The following is a 15341-nucleotide window of genomic DNA, read 5'->3' on the forward strand; positions in this document are numbered from 1 at the left end:
TACCCAAAACATCACTAACTTCCTCAAGTTGTTCATCTAATTTCTGCTCTAGCTCTGTGAATTTAGTAATCACAGTGCTCACATATCTAAATGGCTTGTTTCATGGTTGAATATTTAGCATAGTTTCAAGGCTCCCGTGGGCAATATCATTGACTTGTCCCTGTTCACGTGGGGTCCTGATAGATCCCCAATTCTACACTACAGTAGCAATCTCCACTGAGAGGGTTTGATCATTCAAATATACCAACTTTGCATCTGCTTACAGTGACACTGTGTTCAGTATGTTTGAATTGTATGCCAAGCGCAGTGAGCGAACTGGTCAGTCTGCATGTGCATAGCTCTGTCGCAGAGGCAAGGGAGTATGGGGTTCATCAAAAACATACCCTTTTATCATCAGCTAGTCACCTTGTTTATTTATTTAATGAGTTTTATATAGCGCAGGCTAGACCCAATGTTATCAGAGCGCTTTACATGAGGTTCCACAAAGTTGCAAAATTACATCAGTTGACAGGTTAAATCAGTTACTAGTAAAACATTTAAAGAGCATAGAAGATTAGATAAATGGAGCGTAGAAGGGTAAGGGGGTAGGGTGAAGGGGTCGGAGGGAGATACGACGGCAAGACGAATTAAAGTCTGCCTCAAGTCCGGCTGGGTAGGTGACGGCCTAGGGGGAAGTCCATGGCCCATCTCCTCTTTTGCTATCGGGTAGCTCCACCGGGCATCCGCCAACTAGCAAGGTCTTGGTTGAAAAACATGTAAAGAGCATAAGAAGATGAGATAAATGGAGCGTAGAGGGGTAGGGGGGAAAGGTAAAGATGTAGGGGGGGATACGACCGAGACGGAGTTGTAATGGAACATTGGAGAAAGTTAACAGAACCTTCACTAAGTGAATATAAATTACCTTGACTGATAAGAATGTCAATATTATAATTAAAGAGAATATCCGGGCATATCACAGAACATCACATTCCACAACTATTTGCATCCTTAGAGATTCTTAAAATTCGAGTTCCCAAGTCAGAAATTAATCCTCACTTGATAGGCAAGTACAAAGTATATAAGGTCAAGAGAAAAATACAGGACAGCATCCGAAAGAGTTTAACAAACAACAGCAAATTAAAGAACGTTTGAATGCAAGCATAGTGCATGAAATTTTAGCCTGGACGTTTGAGGACTGGGTCAAGGTTAAAAATCCTTGCTTTGTGAACAAAGGCGGTTCTAAATTCCCTTCTTATAAAATCGTAATCCGAGCATCGTCTTCTGTCAGATTAAATATGAAAATTGGTTTTAACAGTTTTAAAATTCAGCAAAGTTGTTAGTTCTGAAAGTGATGATGTTTGTGATATGTTGACTGACATGGCTGCATCGCTGTCTGATGAGAATTAACCTTCCAGATGTAATGGTCAGAATGTTCTGAGAGATAATAATGTTAAAGTGTTGGAGACTGAAGGACCAACTAATCTAATGTACATGCATGGAAACAAAGGAAATACTGAGTTAGAAGAAGTTTTACCACAAGACTGTAATGTCTCAAGAATCTCCAGGATCAGAGGTTATAAACATTTACATTTTAGTTCCAGAAGTTCAATTATTCCTGCCTTGCCTGTTTGTTTCATAAGGTTCTTCACCTATTGGTGAATTAAACAGTGTGAAAAGAATTAGTGTTCTTCCTTCTGCCCGGTTACTTGTTGTAGTCGATTATGCCTTTATTCCCTTGCAGTCCTGTCTTTTGTTAAACTGAGAAAGTACAACATATATCTTTTCCTTTATTTTAGTGTTCTGTGCATTGCGGGTCTTTATCCTCCTCCATGCGTGCGCAGTCTTACCTTGAGCATGTTTAATGTTCAGTGTGTTTGCGAGGTTTAGGACATTTCAATATTGTCTTTTAAATTATTACTGTCCTCTTAAGAAACACCCTCCTGGCTGTGGGGCTCTCATTGAAAACTATTTTGTATTTAGCTGGTGTCCTGTGATCCTTCTATCTAGCACATACATCCTACTCAGCCTGGATATGCAATAGTACAGAGCACCCAGAAGCCCTTGCCGACCTTAGCACTGACAACTGGACCATTTTGTTAATTTGTTTTTGTTTTGCCACTTGTTTGTTTTATGTTGCTTCATTATACCCATTATAAAAAATTATGGTTCCTAAAAACTTGATAGTTATTAGTTCATGAATAAAATAAACATATTGTGATAAATAAGGGTCTTCTTTCTTGATTTGCTCCTTTAAGTTGATGCATGGTATACAGTAGCCAACCGAGCTTGGTCAAACAATTCAAATTCTTTTTCACAAATGTATCCATCTGAAACCAACTGTGTGTCTGTCCCCAGCAAGAGGCTCACCCCAGGATGCATGTAGGACACCTTTTCTCCCTTGTGAAACAGTAAACCATGACAAACCAACTACCCTACAAACCTCTCTACAAACATCCCAACTGCCACCAAACACAAATTTCAACAAGCCAATGTTGACTTATAAACGAAAATGGTTCCAGACCACTTTGGTGATGGTCATCCACACTATTCTCTCACATGAGAGAATCTTGAGTCAGTCTATATTAAATATCCTTAACCGAAATCTAGAACCATGCACAAAGAGAGCCTAGATTTTCACAGCGTACATGGCTATAAAATTGCAGAAGAGTGCTATATAAATTCTACTAATATACCATACGTAAATGCAATATTCACCATTGACACACTATTTACTAACCATTTACTAGCCAGGTATTCTCTCATCGGTTTGCCTGTCGTCAATCATCTGTTTACTGCCCATTCTTTCTCTGTTCACTAGAAATTACCTTAACATACAGCTGTGCACTATCTATTCTGCCTTCTGTCATCCCTCTATCATGCTCCAATTATCCCTCCTTCTAGACACAGCCCTTCGCACAATTTCCGACATTACTCCGTTGACCTTTTTCAGAAATGGCCTTGAAACCTCTAGTTCGGGCCCCATAACTGGACGCAAACATTGTAAGGTTGCCTCTAAATTAGGGCAAAGTATTGCAGATGCGACTTTACGTTGGGGGTGCCACTGGAGGTGATGCATCGATCTTTACATGTACATATAAATCCTCAAGAAGGTGCTTTAAGCTCTTGACGCAATGCTGCTGATAACCCCATCTGAACAAGGTACAGTATTCTATTCATATGAGGCTGTACTAATGATACTGTACCAATGATATGTATGCCATACAGTTTTGGCATGCCTTTTTCATATAGGTTTCTTATTTTTTTTTATTTTTTATTTATTTATTTATATTTATTCATTTTAATGAAAATTACGTTTCATAAAGCCACCCTCCTCCCACATCCAAACCTTCTTTCTGACCATTGTTTGCGAGGACACCCTTCCTAGGTTTTTCTGGGAGCATGCATTGCTACTACCCTTGCTGTGCTCTGCTGTGCGCATTACTGAATCCTAATAAAACATTCTTGTGTTGCTGCTGAAAGGTGCGTTGGGTGCCAGTTAAATGCAGAATAAATAAATAAATGAATATAAATCCGTATTTGCAAAGCTCGAACTACTCACCCTGACGGTTCGCAAGGCGCTGGGGGCCGTTGTGGAAGTTAAGTGAGCTGAGTCACATTGTGCTGAGCTGAGCTGAGCTGTGCTGCCGCCGGAGCCGGGGGTCGAAGCTGAACCCTGTGCTCCGAAGTCAACTGCCCAGGCAGCCGTACCACACCTCTCACACTGGTTGGAAAATGTTAGTAAGTTACTCCCAAGTCCAATCAAAGGTAAATGGAGCATTGTAATGTAGATTTATCTTTTCTAGTATGTGTACAACAAAAGGTAGATCTGAAAGAAACTTCAGACTCCCAAACCATTCCACTTACTAAGATTGTCTAGTGAAGCTCCAACACGGTAAATGCAAGACCCTGGGACTGAGTGAAATCAACAGTATAATATTCTCCATTTAGTCGCCTTTTTGTTGTACAGTTATTGGTGTCTCACTTGTTAAGCAGACTCTTTTCACTTATTTGGGATGGTTTCTTTGAGAAACCCTCATAACTGGACCACCAAAAGAGCCTCAAAAGTAACTGTCTTTTTGAAACAGCAGAGTTTTAAAATCAGGCATTTAAATTTTTGTGGATGTTATGTGAACGTTTAAAAAATAAATTAGGCTCATTGTAAGAGGTATTTGCTGGGTTTTTTTTAAAATAATTGTTTTTTGGCATATTTTGATTTATTACATTACATGCATATTCAATGCATAGCCAAATTACCCTTTTGTTTTAGTTACCAATTTAAAAAAGATAGTGAACTTAATGTAATCTGTGTGACATATTAATATATTGTAAGCAATCTGTGTCCCAAGAAAGCAATTGTTTTGTATTGAATTGTGTGTACTCCTTTAGCTGATTGTAATTTGAAATAATTGTTGTTCACAGAAAAAGGCCGAAGAAGCACATAAAGTTTTGGAAGGTCTTGGCCCAATAGTTGAACTGGTAAGTGTCTTTCCCCAGTATTTGCCAATTGGACTCCTGTGTGTTTTGTGCTGAGGAAGAGGTGTGTGTGGTGCAGCGGCCGGGCGTCTGACTCTTGAACATGAGGCTCATGGCTCTGTTGCCGGCGCAGGTTAGCCCAGCACTATGTGACACTGAGCAATTGTAGGAAGCTGGCTCTGTATATACTATACCAAAGTGAGATATAGTGTGCACAGAGTCCAGTGGAACCCCAAAGGTAGGCAGAGGTAAAAGTAGACAGCACCTTACTCTCTATTTGTGGTAGTATGGTCGAGCAGTAAGGCTTTATCAGAGGGTAGTGTTAAGCATTTGTTGTACATACTCAATTATCAAATGATCGTCACACACTCAGACTGAACTTAGATCAATGTTGTTTGTATAAAAATATTCTTTTAGTTATTTTATTTCCTAGAACCAAGCAAGCCTGGCACAGGTAAGTGATAAGTACTTTGCAGTAAAAATACAGTTTGTAAACAGTTTGTATTGCAGTTGTATATATACTTTTAATTTTATTACAGTAGAATTACTAGTAATGCAATGCTTTGAAAGATTGTACATATAACTTGTATTGGCTTTTTAGTATAATGTCTAGTAATTACTTTACAGATTGCTTTTCTTACACATTGCAGTATACCTGGGTACTCCACTGGGACATTTCCTGTAAACAGGTAAGTAAAAGCGTTTTTGTTATTTGGTTACAGTTGTAAAGACTTTCATAGATTGTCCAACTCCACACTTAGAAACTTTTCACAGAAAAACAGTATTTTATCCTATGGAGGAAATAGGGTTATCGGTTCAATGGTAAGTATTCGGCTGTTGAGTTGTTATTCTGCGGGTAGACTGAGAACAGTATTTTATCCTATGGAGGAAATAGGGTTATCGGTTCAAAGGTAAGTATTCGGCTGTTGAGTTGTTATTCTGCGGGTAGACTGAGGGGTCCCCCAGGGTCAAGGATGCACGCTTGTTACACCCTCAGCTGCACTAGGGCGGCTCTGTGCAGAGTGCTGAGGCCCAATGTTAGCTAATAAGGGGTAAGGGGCCTCCGGTTGGTGGCTGCTGACGAGCAGGCCACAAGGTTGTGGGAGCCGAGCTCCTGGTGTTAGGCTTAGGGGGATCCGATTTAGCACACAAAGTGCACCCGCAGGGGCGGCTGGGTGCAGGGTGCTGTTTTGGCGTTGGGTGCCCTGTTTTCAATAGGGATTTTCGATTTTGGTTTTTAGCTGCATGCTCGGTCCAGGAAGACTTCCTGGAGGAACCAACAGCTGGGCAGGTAAGTTGGAGGGCTCGGGACATAAGTGCTGGATGCAGGGGTGTCTCTTGAGGTCGGATTTTACCTTACTGGGCCTCTTGTGGTTGGGGTGGGATCTCCATGCAGAGACTGCAGGCGACGTCGAGGTGTCCTGGAGGGGTCAACCCACGGTGGACTCGGACTCTGGAGCGCTGGGGGACCTCGCTGGGACCAGTGGGCCACTCCTAATTCGGGCCGTAGGCGTCGGGTGCAGTGGTGGTTCCATGCGTCTGGTTTCCTTGTCCTTAGCAGGCTCTGAGTCTTTCTTGGCTTTTTCTTTTGAACAGAGCTGCTGTTCACAGGAGATCCGGTCTTTGTTGAAGGCAGTCGGTTCTGGAGGTCGCTGATTACAGGACTGCGCGACTTCTGGCGCAGGATCTCTGGAAACTGCAGACAGGCTGGTAGGGCTGAGGCCAAGTCACTTGTTCTCTGCAGTGTCCTCTGCTGGGTGTCTTCTTTTGTCCTTCTTCATAGGTTGAGGGAATCTGCCTTCTTGGTTCAGGGCTGCTCCCTAAATACTGTATTTAGGGGCCATTTTAGGAGTCTCGAGGTTAGTAGCCAATGGGCTACTGACCTTAGGGTGACTACACCCTTAGTGTGTCCACTCTCCCACATGGGGGAGTGGGCACAATCCCTAATCCTGTTAGGAGAGAGGGCTTCACCTCGTCTCCCCCACCTTAGGGGTGAGGTTGGCAGAGGTGGGCACACCTTCTGGGCTGTTCTAAATGTTCCTGCCTGTCTTCCTGCTGAAAAGTAGGGGAGACTGGAAGGTGGCCTGCTCCTGGTAGCAGGAGAGGCTGTGGGCCGCGTGTTACAAAGGCGGCAAGGCCTTTGAAGCTCCCCTGCACACTTGGATCTTCCTGACCTGGTGAAGGTGTGAACACCTCCTCCCAGGAAAGCCTTTGTTTCTGGGCTCTGGGAGCAAAGGGTCCCACTCCTGGGGTCCAGAAACATGTCTCGTGGTGGCAGGATGGTGTTTACCAGTCATGGAACCCACCAGAGGCTGGTCTTTTTTCAGTGGCATCAGTAAGATCACCTCTGAGTCCATTGTATAATAGATTCTACACTAGCATCCTTGTGGGTTTATTATGCTCTGAAGTTTGATACCAAACTTCCCAGAACTCAGTAAAGCCATTTTGGTGCTGTGGAATTCATAATGACTAACTCCCAGACCATATACTCTTTATGGCTTTACTGCACTTACAATGTCTAATAATGGACTTAGACCCTGTAGGTGTACAGGGCTCATGCACCTGTACCCTCACCAGTGGCATACTACACCCAGCTGGAGGGGTGGCTGACCTATGCCATGGCAGTGGGTTGCAGGCATGGCACACAGGTATGTGTGCCATGTCGACTCTTCACATGTCGTAACGACTTGCGTTGTAACAACGCACCGTTGTAACGACTTGCGTTGTAATTGAATGCGATGTATCGCCTACGTAGTAAGGTAAAGGGGTGTGTGTGTGTATATATATATATATCTATATATATATATATATATATATATATATATATATATATATCCCTCTGAAAAAAGCAAAGGTTAAAGTTATATTATTGTTGGCCGAATTGCTAGTGATAACATACGGTTTTCTATTCAATCATTTCATTGCAGATGTTCCATCGATATTATCAATATTGTCAAAGAAGATGTAGTGGTTGGTGTAATATGTGGGGTAATTAGCAGTGCATGGTGAGCGTTATAGTTACCTTGGAGCACAAACTATAGTTACTTGACATAACTAACTGGTGAATTTGTGTGGTTATTGGAGTTTAAAACATTACATTATCCCTTAAAATTCCACCTAACTGTAAGTTAATTTAACCTTTATTTATTGCAGTGAATAATTATTTACATAAAGTAATATTTTATTACCATGCATAAAGGCAGTACACAGTGAGGAGTTGGCTGCAGGGCCTGGCCTTCATTCTAGCCCTGCGGCCACCCACCCAGTCAGGCACCCAGCCCCCTGCAGGCACACAACCATTCTCCATTTTTTATATGTTGTTGTTGTAGGCGGGGGTCCATGGATCTGCAGATCCATGGAACTCTCAACGTGACAACCCTGGGGATTTGTCCAGCTTAAGGGTTGCAGAGCAAATACCAAGGGGCATCACAAGGATCTATTGATCCACCGACCACCCCAACACACAGATATGTATGTATTTGTATAGTATGTATAGGTATGTGTTGGTGTATAGGTATGTGTATGTATCGATAGATTGATAGCTAACCTTTTAACAACTTGGAGCACCAAAGCTGGACTAAAACAATGTGAAGAGTTAGACAGTGTAACTCCTGTTTTACGGCTACCCATTAAACCCAATATTCCAGGTGGAAGGCAAGGGATAGGCCATGCCCTCTGCAGTGACATCGCCAAGTGTTTGGTGTCACCTCCCCACACTGAGGAATCGATGTCAACTGTAGTCGAATGTGTAGGTATCACTTGGACTCACTTTGGGTTCTGGTCAAGATCCAAGTCATTTCTGCATACCTACAGTTCCATCTCTGCACAACCAGCACTTGGCCACTTAATTTTCTATTCCAGTCTGTCCTTTCCCAACCCTCTGGTTTTTGCCAATCCGGTGAAGGTGATCTTTGACCCCTAATTTCTTGATGCGTGTCTATAGGCCTAGCTTTGGTGAGATTTTGGGCATCCGTTATTCTGTTGATTTTTGAGGAGCCTAGTCGGTGCCTTTACTTTTTCCACTCAATCCCAGGCTGACTCCAAAATATTGAAGTAGGTGGTCATAGAATTATGTAATACCTTTAACCAGGCTGGGAACAATAGGTTGTAGTCTAGCTGCATTATTCTCATTTTCTCCATCAAAAGATTTGTTGTTTTTACTTTATATAATCCTGAAAACATGATTAAATCAAACGACGTTCCATGCGCCATACTCCATCTCTATTCCAGTCATTGAATTTTGCAATAATTGACTGAACGGAGAAAAGGGTGGGCTAGAACGAAGATGTATGCCCAGAGCACTGTCGGCCCCTCTTAATTATGATGCATGTGGCGCATTGGTCCGCTTAAGCCAGGTTGCTCAGATTTTCAAGACTTCTCAGCTATGTACTATCTGGATGATAATCTTTAAGCATCATTGACTGAAGTGTACACACTTTCTTCCAAGATGCAAAAACATCTACATGAGCGATTGGTATGGTTGTGCCCCCACATACATTTATTTGTAAAAAAGAAAAATATTAAGTACCCCCTTTATTTTTTTAGAAACAATTTTTATTGGCATGTCAGAATATAGCAGTGTAATACATCGAGTAACACTCACATTCGAGAACATGGGACAACAATTCTGTTCTGAGTAAATGCCTTTTACGATAACAATCCCATAACCAATCCCTCCCTGCATCCCACCCCCCTTGTCAGTGCGCCGGTGTCCTCTTTCTCAGCAGCCAATAGTCAACAATCCGTACCTTCCTCGAAGCAGTCGAAAGGAGGAGGTAGGTGATGCCTTCCACTGGGGGACCTGAACTCCCATAACCCCCGTCGTTACTCATGTCAGTTGTGTTCCGCACCAGGAACGGGGAACCTCACCTCCGAAACACCCTACGGCGTCGGTGCCTCACTATCCTCACTTTGGTCACCCTCAGGTAGTAGCAGCTCGGTCACAAGGGCCTCCCACGCTCTGGCCGTCTCTAGCGCCCTGCCATTATCTAGTCGCCTGGCCTGTCGCAGCCGCAACGCGCTCTCTGCCTTCGCCCACCGCTCCAGGGTAGATCTCCAGCACGAGTAACTGGGGCCCCGGCTGGATTTCCAATGCATGGTGATTTCCCGTTTGGCCAATATCAGGCCCACGTCATAGAATTTGCTGGTGATGCGAGTTCGGGGGGTGTGAGGGAACCACAATAATAAACAAACGCCCATATCCGCTACAATATGCCGATCCGTGACAGCATTCAGGCAGGCCACCACCGCCTCCCAATAATCAGTTAGCTTCGCACAAGCCCAGAACATATGGGCAAAATCCGCACCTTCCAGTCCACACCTAGGGCAGAGCGAAGACGCGCCCTCAAAATACTGCGATATCTTAACCGGCGTCAGATAAGCTCGGTGGAGAGAGAAAAATTGGACCATCTGGAACCTGGCATTCCGAGTGCCTTTCCATGCCCGCCGCAAAAGCTGTGGCCAAGTCGATTCGGGGATCGGTCGCCCAATATCCTCTTCCCATTTGGTTTTCAACCTGTCCAAGGGCTGCAGCGTTTCCGTCGACAGCCTCCGATAGAGGCAGGTGACGGTCTTGTAAGTACCCGCCGCCATACCACATATTGACAGCTCTCGGATGTCGGTGGTTCAGAAAGGCCCTTCTTCCAATGATTCTGGATACTAGCTGTGAGAAGTTGGCCTGATGTGCAGTGCTCACTATTCTAGTGATCACTATATATCAGTCCAAACAACCCTTATTGATGATTGGTTGTAAGTCAACCTTATAGACCAGCTATCCTAGTAGCATGGATACGAGCAGTCTAAGGCTAAGACTCTAGAGGGCGTGTTAAGCCAGCTGTTTTACCATCACATTACCCCTTGAACACCCAGTGAAAGGACACCACACAAGTGTTATCAAAATAAACAATGTATTTATTAGAATCACAACAACCCTGTACTCTTTATGAGGACAGGGTGCTAGGCACACAACAAAACTCTTACGAAAATACTTAAGTTAGCACAGTATACACAAATGCCCGAGGGGCACGAAAAACCATATACTCTAAAAGTGGAATGCGAAATTACTAGCAGGTAAGTACAGTACTAATAGGCTTTGGAATCACTAGGACTTGACTATGGAATCGTTAGATTACTTCTAGGAGGCCTAGGGGACTCGGGTGCAGAGTGTGCACTCTCACGCGGGATGCGGGACAAAGTCTATGGAAGCTAGTAAAGTTAAAGTTAGTGTTCACGGGCGAACCCGACCTGGTAGGGAGAAAACGACTGTGGATCCTGACCCTTGGATAGTGAGGCTATGCTGGGGCACCGAAATGCCGAAGTTACCTAGCCCAGGGGCTGCAGCTGCATATGTCTCAAAAGACGTCGGGAATCCTCGTTGCCGGACCAGGAGCCTGGAAGAAAGATTCTGGCAGGCGACCAGTGAAGATAGTTCGAGTTGATCCAAGCCTGGATCTGGAAGATGGATGACACCTGAAAGCAGAGGGGACCAAGTTCGTGACTACTAGCCAGTAGTCAGTGGGCACCAGGAGGGCACCGGATGGTAGTCACCTCGACTAGGTGAGTGGGCGACGCTGGCTCTGCAGATCTCACGGACCAGGAGGCGTTGTCGGCGACCAGGATGGAGAGGCGAGCTGTCCCACGATGGATGAAGCTGTCGGCGTCGAAGAACCCAGGATTGGGCAACAAAGCCTTGGCTAATTCAAGCCCACGCGGTGGACTCAAAATGGCGTCTTGAGTGGACCAGGAGGGTCCGGGGTGCTCCTCTTCTGGAAGGGAGCAAGAGCCAGTCTGGAGCAACCAGACCAGCAGCAGTGATGTCGTCGGGCGTCGTTCAGAAGGCCACAAGCCAGCGGGCTAGTAGCCAAACAACACGGTGAGCAGCAAAAAGCAGAAGGGCCCCACGCCGATCGTGGAGATGCTGGGGGGCTGCTCTTCGGTGCTGGAGCTGCTCAGGGTTGGGGCTTCTCGGACCCCAAAGCACTCGCCAGGAGATTACTCGGCGGGCTTGCTGTGAAGAAGTCGTGCAGTCTTGGCAATAGTCGGTCCCTTGAGGTCTCGTCGCACTCACGGTTCTCAGCTTGGCTGTAGAGGTGAGTAGAGGTCAGAGGTGCCAGGGAAGCCGGGTCTTGTCGAGCTGGGCAGTCGGATTCCGGAGGAAGGACTTGCAGCAGACCGCAGTGTTCCTGCGTTGGTGCCTGCGGATGCAGGGTGACTACTCCTTAGTCACAAGGGAGAATCTTGAAGAAGGAAATCTTGAAGTCCTTTCGCAGAAAGTCGTGTCTTGATTCCAAAGATGATCTAATTTGGAAGGGGGCCTGCTCCTACCTTTATCTGGGAAAAGGGGGCTGGCACGCGACTAAGTCCTGCCCTATGGGTGGGACCAGGAGGGGGGTGGTTACACCCACTTCCTTGGCGGGCTTTTCCCCAGCTCAGGGTCTGGAGTGTCCCTGGAACTGGTTCAAGCCGGCCTATGCATAGTGAGCACCGGGGTGCCACTTGCAGTCACCTTCCTCTGAAGCCCTGCCTACCTAGGATACACAAAATCCTGTCTGGGACGGTGCTGGCACCGCCCCTGGCAGGAAACCCTTTGTCCTTATCTCCTGCTCTGGGAGGACTCCCAGCAGCAGGAGGGCAGACTTGTGTCTCGGTGGCAGCATCCATTTTGTGGAGCTGAGCCTCTGTTTGACTTTAACCGGGGTTAGGGGTTACATACATGTCGTGTCCCTCTAGAAGGGTGGAATGCTAACCCCGTCGCCAGAATTGGCGAGGGGTTAGTATTCCAATTCGTATGACACCTTACTCGACATGTTTTGATAAAGCGATACCAGAGTTGGCATATAACCGCGAGGATTATAATGCACTTAAGAGTATATGGTATGCGATATCATGGAAACGGCTAAGGGATGGATCCCGAAAGCCGCAGACAGGCTCAGCTCATGCCAGAGCACCATCTCACACGATTCCAAGCACTCTGCCTTCAGGATTGTTAAGGCCTGCCATAGGAGTGACTGATAGGAGATCTGTGTGTCCATTTTAGGGTTAGATATAGGTATACTATATCTAAAGCAAAGGGTGATTACACCACCTTGCCCCAGCTGTCGTGCAGCCAGTTGTGTCAGATTTGGATGGCCAGCCAGGGGTGGCATAATACATGCTGCAGCCCCTGGTAGGCCCTGGGTACACCTATGCCCTGGGTACCTAAGGTACACTGTACAGGGACTGATAAGGTGACTCAGTATCCAATTAGATATGTACCCAAGGTACATGGAATCCATTTTACAGAGAGAGCAGTAGGCCTGGGGTCCTGAATAGCAGGGCCCTAGGTCAACTAAGTCAGAAAACCAGCAAAACACCAGGCAAAAAGTTGGGGGCAACCATAGTCAGGGATCTACCTTCCTACACTAGCCACCAGCGAGGCGTGTAACAGGTAATCCCCCCTCGGGAGGTCGTAAACGTCACGCAGCTCCTGAAACGAAAGCAGTGATCCCTCCTTATACAAATCACCGATCATTTGCAGGCCTAGGTCTTCCCAAGTCGCCAGCGCCGACCAATCCCCTCCATGCGGGAAGGCAGTGCACATCCCTAGTGGGATCTCGGGGGCATATGGGCGAGCAACGCCAGCCCGCCTATGACACCGCAGCCAGCAGTTGCGGATCGTCCGCTCCTCACCCGTGAGTAGGGAAAGGTCCAGTTTCTGGGCCAGAATAATAAAGGACATGATATGTCTCGGAAGGAGTCCGCCTGCAGACCCCTCTGGGCCTCTGAATTCGAGAGCCACTGCCTGGGTAAGCCACTGTAACTGGGCCGCTAAATAGTACCATTCGAAATCAGGGGCAGCTAGTCCCCCGTCCGATCTAGGGCGCATCAATGTGGCCAGCGCCACTCGCCTCCTGCCCGTTCCCCAAATGAACTCGGTCAGCAAGGAGCGCAATCTGGTGAACACAGATGCCGGGATCCAGACCGGTAGTGTGCGAAACAAGTACAATAGGCGGGGCAGCGCCACCATTTTTAGTAACGCCACTCACCCTGCGACCGACAACGGCAGCGTCCGCCAGAACCCCATGCAGCCACGTAGGCTCCGAATCACTCTCTCAATATTACCCTCCAGGAGGTCCAATTGTGACCGGAATATGCGCGTGCCAAGATAAGGGAGACAATGATGTTCCCATCGCAACTCATCCTCCGGCTGGGAGTCGTCCGTCCCTGGCACTAGCGGGAAGAGGCAGGACTTCCACCAGTTGACCCTTAGTCCCGAGAGGCGGCCAAAATCAAACAGCAGGCGTCGAGCTCCGCGCAGGGCAGCGTCCGCGTCAGCCAAAAACAGTAGGCAATCATCAGCATATAGGGATATGTAGTGAGTGTCGCCTCTCAGTTGAAGGCCCTCATATGCATGGCCCAGGCGGGCGTGAGCTGCCAGGGGCTCTATAGCTAACGCGAATAGGAGGGGGGACAAGGAGCACCCTTGCCCGGTCCCTCGCCCCACCTTGTACGGGGCCGAAATAGTGGCCCCGGTCTTGACTCGGGCCGTGGCCGCAGCATAAAGTAAGGCCGTCCACCTCACAAATCGCTCGCCCAGGCCGAAGGACTCCAGTACGCGAAGCAGGTACGGCCACTCGACGCTGTCGAACGCTTTCTCAATATCGGTCGACAGAACAGCGGCTCCTGGTAGACCATCAACATAGCCCCCTATGAGAAGTTGGCCTGATGTGCAGTGTTCACTATTCTAGTGATCACTATATATCAGTCCAAACAACCCTTATTGATGATTGGTTGTAAGTCAACCTTATAGACCAGCTATCCTAGTAGCATGGATACAAGCAGTCTAAGGCTAAGACTCTAGAGGGCGTGTTAAGCCAGCTGTTTTACCATCACATTACCCCTTGAACACCCAGTGAAAGGACACCACACAAGTGTTATGAAAATAAACAGTGTATTTATTAGAATCGCAACAGCCCTGTACTCTTTGAGGACCGGGTGCTAGGCACACAACAAAACTCTTACGAAAATACTTAAGTTAGCACAGTATATACAAATGCCCGAGGGGCACGAAAAACCATATACTCTAAAAGTGGAATGCGAAATTACTAGCAGGTAAGTACAGTACTAATAGGCTTTGGAATCGCTAGGACTTGACTAGGGAATCGTTAGATTACTTCTAGGAGGCCTAGGGGACTCGGGTGCAGAGTGTGCACTCTCACGCGGGATGCGGGACAAAGTCTATGGAAGCTAGTAACGCTTAAGTTAGTGTTCACGGGCGAACCCGACCTGGTAGGGAGAAAACGACAGTGGATCCTGACCCTTGGATAGTGAGGCTATGCTGGGGCACCGAAATGCCGAAGTTACCTAGCCCAGGGGCTGCAGCTGCATAGGTCTCAAAAGACGTCGGGAATCCTCGTTACCGGACCAGGAGCCTGGAAGAAAGATGCTGGCAGGCGACCAGTAAAGATAGTTCGAGTTGATCCAAGCCTGGATCTGGAAGATGGATGACACCTGAAAGCAGAGGGGACCAAGTTCGTGACTACTAGCCAGTAGTCAGTGGGCACCAGGAGGGCACCGGATGGTAGTCACCTCGACTAGGTGAGTGGGCGACGCTGGCTCTGCAGATCTCACGGACCAGGAGGCGTTGTCGGCGACCAGGGTGGAGAGGCGAGCTGTCCCACGATGGATGAAGCTGTCGGCGTCGAAGTTACCCAGGATTGGGCAACAAGCCTTGGCTAATTCAAGCCCACGCGGTGGACTCAAAATGGCGTCTGGAGTGGACCAGGAGGGTCCGGGGTGTTCCTCTTCGGGAAGGGAGCAGGGGCCAGTCTGGAGCAACCAGACCAGCAGCGGTGATGTCGTCGGGCGTCGTTCAGAAGGCCACAAGCCAGCGGGCTAGTAGCCAAACAACG

At 47.0% G+C, this 15341-nt stretch overlaps 1 protein-coding gene across 15 annotated transcripts in view; it reads left to right on the forward strand.

The window, feature by feature from the left end:
* Positions 1-15341, forward strand: part of NCOR1 (nuclear receptor corepressor 1) — a 1934049-nt gene that overhangs the window by 220664 nt on the left and 1698044 nt on the right. For all 15 annotated transcript variants that reach the window (XM_078679968.1, XM_078679976.1, XM_078679969.1 and 12 more), the window contains exon 8: positions 4399-4455. In XM_078679968.1, coding sequence (XP_078536094.1) covers positions 4399-4455 — 57 coding nt within the window. The remainder of the gene's footprint in view (positions 1-4398; positions 4456-15341) is intronic.

Source organism: Lissotriton helveticus, chromosome 3_1 (genome assembly GCF_964261635.1).
Source record: "Lissotriton helveticus chromosome 3_1, aLisHel1.1, whole genome shotgun sequence".
Classification (NCBI taxonomy): domain Eukaryota; kingdom Metazoa; phylum Chordata; class Amphibia; order Caudata; family Salamandridae; genus Lissotriton; species Lissotriton helveticus.